This window comes from Cebidichthys violaceus, unplaced genomic scaffold, assembly GCF_023349555.1.
Source record: "Cebidichthys violaceus isolate CVI_PGR_0920_01 unplaced genomic scaffold, fCebVio1.0.p SCAF_53, whole genome shotgun sequence".
In the NCBI taxonomy this organism is placed as follows: domain Eukaryota; kingdom Metazoa; phylum Chordata; class Actinopteri; order Perciformes; family Stichaeidae; genus Cebidichthys; species Cebidichthys violaceus.
Window position 1 is genome coordinate 524599 of NW_027176739.1, and position 9603 is coordinate 534201.

The 9603-nt window shown below is 37.4% G+C and overlaps 1 protein-coding gene across 1 annotated transcript; it reads left to right on the forward strand.

The window, feature by feature from the left end:
* The first annotated feature begins 4714 nt into the window (after positions 1-4714).
* Positions 4715-9125, forward strand: LOC137888264 (olfactory receptor 10J4-like). Its single transcript, XM_068731626.1, has 6 exons — positions 4715-4742; positions 4914-5101; positions 5207-5869; positions 6651-6763; positions 7097-7172; positions 9036-9125. The coding sequence occupies exons 1-6, from the start codon at positions 4715-4717 to the stop codon at positions 9123-9125; spliced, it is 1158 nt and encodes a 385-aa protein (XP_068587727.1).
* The last annotated feature ends 478 nt before the right edge of the window (positions 9126-9603 follow it).

The following is a 9603-nucleotide window of genomic DNA, read 5'->3' on the forward strand; positions in this document are numbered from 1 at the left end:
GTCTTAATACTTTTGTACGCTGTTCAACAACATTAGGGACTCCTGGTGCCCAGTTACAGCGAACTTTTAACCTAACAATTACACAAAAGAGGACTAAAACTAAATATGCTTATTCAAGGGATGGACTTAAGTATACTTTTGAGATATTGGTTCTTTACTTTTTTCCATTCATAACATTTTATACTTCTACTCCACAATTCCTTCACGGATATATTTGCAGCTTACATTTCAATTTTAACATTTTTCCTCTGGTAAACTTATAGAATACAATGCATTGTTGAAAATTAAACAAGTGGCTCCCAACCTTTTTGGGTTGTGTCCTCTGAATAATCAGCATGGAAATGTGTCTCCCTGTCATGTTTCCTGGAAAAAATATGTTTCCCTCAAAGAGTAATTGACGATGTTGTTTTGTTGTCTGCTAACATTATTTTTAGGAGACCAGGCTGAACATTGATGCATCAGTATAAACATTCGAATAATTACACATCATCAGCTGTATTCTTTGATTTTAAGAAGCACGTAATTTTAGTTTTGTCAACATTTAGTACAAGTTTCAATTCACAGAGATTTCTCTGCATTCCATTTAAAGTTTGTAATTCCTCAATCTCACTTGCTAAGGATGAGGCAGAACTATACATAATGATATCATCCACATAAAAATAACGTTTTGTGGTAATGACATTGCAATACAGATTATTTATATAAATTAGCAGGACTATACATAATGGCGTCATCCCTGTATATGTATGTATATATATATATATATATATATATATATATATATATATATATATATATATATATATATATATATATATATTTATATACACACATATTTTTCCAGCTTACATTTTAATTTTCATACTTTACATCTGGTAAACTTATAGAATACAATGCATTGTTGAAAGTTAAACCAGTGAAAACCAACATTTTTTTAGTTGTGTCTCCCTAAAAATCAGAGTGGAGTTGTGTCTCTTTGTCATGTTTCCAAGAGAAAATATGTTTCCATTGAAATGTAATTGACAATGCTATTTTTGTTGACTGGTAACATCATTTTTTGAGACCAGGCTTAACATTGATTCATCACATTCTAATTAATGTGAGAAATTTCACCGGAAAATGAGTATGAGTACTTCTTACATCACAACTTGTTTATTAGAAAAAATATCCAGTTAAAACTGTTTACAGTGAGGCTACGAGGATGTGTTTTTATGTTTATTTTAATAATAATGAAAATAAAAAATTATAATGAAATAAGTTCTGTCATATCGTATCATCATCTGTAAACGGAAATTGTAATTACATGGGTACCTCATCCAAAAGTGAAAGGGCCTGGAATCTTTTTATTGAAGCGAATGAAGAACACGATCTTCTACCGCACCCAGCCGAGTGGCTATTTGCTGGAATTAGTCACTCTACACATGTAGACTGGATGGTCAAACTCCCATGACCCATGAACGTTGTGAGTCAGAACAATTGGTACTGTCCAACTTGTGCTCAAAGAATCAACAGGAAAGACTACTCACAACTACACACACACACACACACACACACACACACATATACACTAAAGCAACTAAAGTAAAGTAAGAGCTTTTATAATTAATCTCTAATTAGGATGTTAAACATTCAAAACAGACATTTGTTACCACGGCAACAAGGCAATTATGTTTCTTATGTTTTCTTTTCAGGTGCTTGTTTATAACCACAGAGGTTACTTAAAATAGGTCCCTTTGGTATTCTTTTGTTATCCTGTGTATAATTGATGTTTTTAATGAACTGGATCTGATGTCACTTTGTGTAATTAAAGTTGTTTGGTCTCACCATAATCTTCATTATAATCAGAAAAAAGGTCAGTTGCCCTTGAAAAGGCAAAATGTGGACGTGATGAAGTTCTTGTGTCTGACTAGACCTGACTGAGCGCCGCAAAGTCTGATCCACACACTCAGGTAAGATGATGATATCTTATTTATGAACCATGTCTGAAGAAAATCTAAAGAAGTGTTGTTATGTTGTCTGAAAGTGTTGAGCTTTTTAAAGTTATCCTATTTGACTTTGTAATGTGTGATGTCAAAATGAGCTTGTGATCAGATGAAGTCACATACAGAGCTTTTCATTTTTGCAGTTAAATTATTCTGCACCTGTCTGTTGACAGCAAATTTGTCCACATCCACCCATCTGTTCATCTGTCTGCTGATGAGAGATGGAGCTTTGGACGTTTGATATTTCACCTGAAAGCCTCAGAGGTCTGTGAGTTACTGTTTTGATGATGTCCAGTACAACCAAACTTCAGTTTCATATATTATGAATTTATCAGAATTTTTTTTTCATTTGAAAGTAGAACAAAAATGTTACGTAATTTTAATGTTACGGTTACAAATTTCTGATAATAATCATTTAGTCTAAATTTGTTATCCCTTGAAAACAAATATTTTTCATTGCTTCAGTGTAATTGTATGTCAATGATTTAAGGCAATAACATAATTTTCACTGCTTTGTTAAGCCTGTGTTTTTTTCAGTGCTGAGTATTTTTTAATTTGCTTAATTTGCATAAAGGCTTAATATTAACTGCTCTAATATTGCATGATGTAGCTGTAAACTGCATTTATGTGTCTTGTTTTTATATCTGATATGGTAAATAAGTGATTCTGAAGTAGAAGCAGCATATCAGAGCTTCTACTTCCCACCTGATTTAAAGCTGACTGCTGAAGCATCTGTTTATTTTTAGATTTTAGAGTTTTTTCACAAAACAAGGGGTGTATATTTTGTCATCCAACACTTAGCTCTTAAGCATGTTAGGATCGTTTCATGACCAGTATGATCAGGAGTAATCATTACAGCAAACTTCCGATGTACATAAGTGACCTATCCTTCATAGATGTTTATTCACAGTTTTCACATGTATGTTTCTCCAACTTGGCAAGCTTAGAACTGCCCATTGACAACTCCATTCAGCCCCTTCCTCTTATCTAATCTGAGCCTTGTTGCACTAAGACATCTATTTTTTATTATATTTAGTTTTTTAACTGGGAGTTCTAAAACCTTGAAGTGTTATCTATGAAACCACCAAATGGGCTGACAATAGACAACAGGTAAATATGTCACAGTAGAGGAGAAGTAGCATAGGGAAACATTTTCATCACACTCCCCTGTTTTGATCATAATCATTGATCAATATACAATACACTAATATCCATTTGGAACATCTGCATTAACAATTCTAGTACATTTGAAGAGTATCTTGGCTGTTTTTGTGTAGCATTACTGAGATAAGAACAAGCTGTGGAGGGAAATGGATCATTCTTTACACATGGGTGTCATCATGATGTGTAAGCAGAATAGGTATTACAATTTACATGCATAAAACAGTAGGCAACACATTGTACCTCTGAGGCCATAGAAGTGTTATCTACGAAAACAAAAAGGGTCAAACCACTAAATGGGCTGACAATAGAAAACAGGTAAATATGTCACAGTAGAGGAGAAGTAGCACAGGGAACATTTTCCATCACAGTCAAGGAATCCCACAAAGACTGACTAACCTGATGTTTTTGTTAAAGGAGAAAAGCTCAAAATGGTGTCCGATTACAAATATCTTGGAATCATCCTAGATTCTAATCTGTCATTTACTTAGTACTATCAAATTCAACGTGGCTTACTGTAGGCATATAAAACCATAACTAACAACAGAGGCAGGCAAACTATATATGATTGTTATGATCTTCTCCCACGTAACATACTGTTTACAAGCTGGTCACAAGTGAGCATGACAACACTGAAAAGTATTGAGTCGCTTTACAAACAGACACTGAAAACACTTAACCAAAAGTCCCATAGCCATATAGATCAAAAGCACGATATTTATAATTTTGATAGTTTTAAACATTTTGCAGATTCTTGCCTCATCTTTAAGGTTCTACATGGGTTTGCACCTCCCGCACTGAATCAGTTCATAATAAAGAAGGATAGCAGCAGCAGCAGCAGCAGCAGGGTAACAAGCAAATGTCAGAGGGGGCCGTGTTGCACAATACAGACATAGCAAGTTTGTTCTTCTCAGTCAGAGCAACCCACTGCTGGAACAGTCTTTCTATTGACTTAAGGGAAAGCATATTTTACCAAGCTCACCATTGCAATATAGTTCAAAAGCACAATCTTTTTAAATATTTTGACAATATCCCCAGTAAGGGTCAACAGTTCTTCCCAACTAAACATGCCTGAGCCCATCTCTGATTTCCATTCCAGATGGTTTGCCAAAACTTCCTTAAGGCCAACTGAAAGTCTTTCTTCTTAGCCAAACCAGGGTTTTGGTGACCACCAAGACTGTAGCCCTTCTGGTCCCCCAGTACCTGTCTGCTGCTTCTTTGTTATATTGCCACCATGACTGGCACAAACAACCTTCTGACCACCACAACAGAGGCTTTGAACAAGAAGTCGGATTCCATGTCCCCAATCTCATTGTTTTTTAAAATTATCATTTGAAATTTTTGCCTTTTTTACAGACAGAATCGAAAGGGAAGACAGAGGGGGGACGACATGCAGCAAAGGGCCGCGGGTCGGATTCAAACCTCGGCTGCGGCCGTAAGGAATCAGCTTTAGCAGCTGGCAATACACCAGACTCCACTACCTATCCCCTCAGGTGGTTTCCTTTTGAAGGAAACATAAATTGCTATCTGGATAATTCTCACTGGCAATTTTTTTAAGATAAATGGGGAGGATGGTGGGCGAGTGCTGGACCTGGTGTGGTTAGGATTAGGCAACAAAAACACTTTACACAAAATTTGGGGAAAGGTGGTGCTTTGGATTAAATGTTAATAAACTAAATTTGCCCGGTTTCCGGTTTACAACACCCCTCCTATCTTCTGATGTCCTGTCTGTAAATAAACAGTGACGCATCTCTTTCCTCATTCTTCCAGATTCATACCTGCCCTTGTCGACCAATCACAGATCAAGCTCTGTTAACGGCACCTGGGGGCCTGATGGCGTCACTTTCTTCATCATCCAGGGCCTCGCTAGCCTTGGTCAAGAAAAGATGATCCTCTTTGTCATCCTGCTTCTGGGTTACATGATCATTCTGGGAGGAAACAGCATGATTATCTTTGTGGTAAAAAAATGAGCCGTCTATCTAGTTTTGACAATTTAATGAGGATTTTGCCGAATATGGAATTATTAGTATTGTAATCACTGCCTATGTGTTTTTCTCTTGCAGGCGTTAACTGATTCGAAACTCAACTCTCCCATGTTTTTCTTCCTCTACAACCTCTCCTTTGTGGACATCATCTACACCACCACCACCATCCCCAAAATGCTGTCTGGCCTCCAGGCAGACACGAACACCATTTCCGTACCGGGCTGCTTCCTCCAGATGTATTTTGTCATTCAGCTAGCTGTTACTGGCCGGGCCATCTTGACTGTCATGGCGTACGACCGCTATGTAGCCATCTGCAACCCTCTGCGCTACAATGCCATCATGACCCTTCCAGTCCGGCTGCTCCTCATTGCAGGAGCCTGGAGCTTCGGTGCCTTCTGCACTTTGCCAGCCACCTCTATGTCCTTCCAGCGGTCTTACTGCGGCCCTAATGTGGTGAAACATGGCTGGTGCGACCCATCCTCTGTAAGGCGGCTGGTGTGCGGTGACGTTACGGTGGATAACATTGTGTCCCTTTCCTGCGCTGTGGTGGCGCTTCTGACCACAGGAGTCCTAATCCTCACCTCCTATGTCCTGATTGGGGTTTCCGTATCGAAGATGGGCGTAGCTCAGAGGCTGAAGGCCTTCGGGACGTGTGCCGCCCACCTCACTGTGGTGTCCATCTCTTACAGCTCGGCCTCGTGCGTATACATCTCCTACCGGGTGGGAAACTTTCCACCAGAGGTACAAGATGAATCATCCTGCATTTCCTGAATATTTAGATTTGCCTTTGTTTTAGTAAATGTCTCAAATATGTCCACTATGTCTTTTGCATTATATACATCTCTAATAGTAAACGTAAAAGCAAAAGGCAATTTTTGTTTGGAGTTATTAACATTTGTGTTTGCCTTTCAAACAGCAGGCCCAAAGATATAAAGTGCTGATTAAGGGTATTTAGACTAATTTGTCTAATTTGTATGTGCCACACTAACAACGTGGCTCTGTAGATGGAAATGTCCATCTGATGGTCAGTCCTCCACTTTTGACCAGACTATCTCAACAACTATTGGATAGATTGCAGTGAAATTTGGTTCAGACATTTAGGATGCCCAGACGATGTATCCTAATAACTTTGATTATGCTTTGTCTTTTGCTCTAGCATTATGAATGAGTATATATGTGGTTTAGAATAAAATATCGATACAACTATTGACTTGATTGCCAGAAAACTTGGTTCATCATTCATGTTCCCATCAGGATGATAAATAATAACTTGGTGATCCTTTACCTATAATTGAATGGCATAATCAGGTCATGTTTATTTTTCAATACCTGTGCAAATTAAAGAAAGTTTGAAAAAACACTGAACTGAGATGGTGAGCAAGGTAAACATTATACCTGCTTAACATCAGTGTTGTCATTGTGAGCATGTTGACTGACCGACTTTGTCATCCTCAGAACCTGCAGATATTAATGCTGAATACGTGTTGTTTTCAATAAATCATTATTCATGGTTTTGTTATAGGTTCGTATCATTGTGTCAGTGCTCTACTCTGCTCTGACTCCTTTCCTAAACCCGATGATCTACAGTCTGAAGAACAAGGAGCTACGAGAGTCCATCATGAGGACTCTGAGCAGGTTCAGACCTGCTGCTGTGTTACCAACCAAAGACATCAACACAGTGAACACAGTGTCCTGACTGGGAGAGAAAACCTGCTTGATATAAATAAAGAAGACTTGCACAAAAACTCATTCAGAAATCATCTGATTTTTAAACCATTCTGCTGTTTATTGTGCCAATCATGTGATATGTTTGTTCAGCTGTCTATTAACTAACTTATTAAGTTGAACAGCGTACAAAAGTATTGAGACATATTCACACAGCTATATCAACAAATAAAACAATTCATTTTAATACAATACATGTTTTATTAATATAATAAGAGACTGTATCGTCAATTACTCTTTGAGGGAAACATTTTTTCCAGGAAACATGACAGGGAGACACATTTCCATGCGGATTATTCAGAGGACGCCACCCAAAAAGGTTGGGAGCCACTTGTTTAATTTTCAACAATGCATTGTATTCTATAAGTTTACCAGAGGAAAAATGTCAAAATTGAAATGTAAGCTGCAAATATATCCGTGAAGGAATTGTGGAGTAGAAGTATAAAATGTTATGAATGGAAAAAAGTAAAGAACCAACATCTCAAAAGTATACTTAAGTCCATCCCTTGAATAAGCATATTTAGTTTTATTCCTCTTCTGAGTAATTGTTAGGAAGTTGGCTGTAACTGGGCACCAGGAGTCCCTAATGTTGTTGTTTTGTTGTCTGCTAACGTTATTTTTAGGAGACCAGGCTGAACATTGATGCATCAGTATAAACATTTGAATAATTACACATCATCAGCTGTATTCTTTGATTTTAAGAAGCACGTAATTTTAGTTTTGTCAACATTTAGTACAAGTTTCAATTCACAGAGATTTCTCTGCATACCATTTAAAGTTTGTAATTCCTCAATCTCACTTGCTAAGGATGAGGCAGAACTATACATAATGATATCATCCACATAAAAATAACGTTTTGTGGTAATGACATTGCAATACAGATTATTTATATAAATTAGCAGGACTATACATAATGGCGTCATCCCCGTATATATATATATGTATATACACATATTTTTCCAGCTTACATTTTAATTTTTATACTTTACATCTGGTAAACTTATAGAATACAATGCGTTGTTGAAAGTTAAAATATGTTTCCAGAAAGAAAAAGAAATTTCACCGGTCAATGAGTATGAGTACTTCTTACATCACAACTTGTTTATTAGAAAAAAAATATCCAGTTAAAACTGTTTACAGTGAGGCTACGAGGATGTGTTTTTATGTTTATTTTAATAATAATGAAAATAAACAATGATAATAAAATCAATGGGCATTGTAATACAATAATTATAATAATAATTGGATAACATGCAGTCAGGGGAAATTGAGTATACCAAGCTTTTATATTTCAGCAACCCTACAAAGGAAACTCATTTTGGCTGCTTGTATCCATGATAGCATTGTTTGGGTTCAAAGCTCAAGATGATAGTTGAGGGTCTGAACATAGATGGACTCAGCTCCCTCTTCACCAAAACGGTCCTGTATGATAATCACATCGCTGCTGACGCCACACCAAACCACCTGTCTATCTCACACAACAATTTACCCTCAGTGCGTACTGAAGGTGCCAACAGGGTCACATCGTCTGCAAAGAATATATCTAAGATAGACAAAAATAATCAGTGACAAGGGAAAACTCTGGCGGAGGACAATATTCACAGTAAACCTTTGTGTGCTGAGAATATGGAAACAGCTCTTACTTTTTTTAAATATGGCGACCAGGTGGCTTGTAGCAATGACCTTGGTACCCAGTATTTCTGCAGTACTCCCCACAGGACTCCCCTGGGGACATGGCCGTAAGCCTTCTCCAAGTCCACAAAACACATTGTAGGAGCCATTAGTTATGTCTGTATATTTATGTCTGTTTATATTGGGAGCCTACCTCAGGTTCACCACAGGTGGCAGTGTGGATTAGTGCGGCAGGTAATTGGTATATGGGGCACAGGTGCATCAGATAGCTAATGATGCATGGGTGATGGGGCGATCACACGGTTTCTACAGCACGCAAGACACACCAGAGGGACACCAAGAAGATAAGTTCTATCATATCGTATCATCATCTGTAAACGGAAATTGTAATAACATGGGTACCTCACCCAAAAGTGAAAGAGCCTGGAATCTTTTTATTGAAGCAAGTAAAGAACACAATCTTCTTCCGCACCCAGCCGAGTGGCTAGTTGCTGGAATTAGTCACTCTACACATGTAGACTGGATGGTCAAAGTCCCATGACCCCCTCAGCAACCTTTCAAGGCTGAAGAGGTGCTCAACGGCCAGAATGGAATCTGCATTGCTCCTTCTGGATCTGAAGTCCCTCAGTTGGTCAAATAGTCTAATTTCTTTATTTTTGAACGTATGAATACATTTATTTTACTATGAATCTGCAAATTAATTTAGAAACATTGATGAATCTCAAAGTTGTGAGTCAGAACAACTGGTACTGTCCAACTTGTGCTCAAAAAATCAACAGGAAAGACTACTCACAACTACACACACACACACACACACACACACACACACACACACACACACAAAAGCAATTAAAGTAAAGTAAGAGTTTTTATAATTAATCTGTAATTAGGATGTTAAACATTCAAGACAGACATTTGTTACCACGGCAACAAGGCAATTATGTTTCTTATGTTTTCTTTTCAGGTGCTTGTTTATAACCACAGAGGTTACTTAAAATAGGTCCCTTTGGTATTCTTTTGTTATCCTGTGTATAATTGATGTTTTTAATGAACTGGATCTGATGTCACTTTGTGTAATTAAAGTTGTTTGGTCTCACCATAATCTTCATTATAATCAG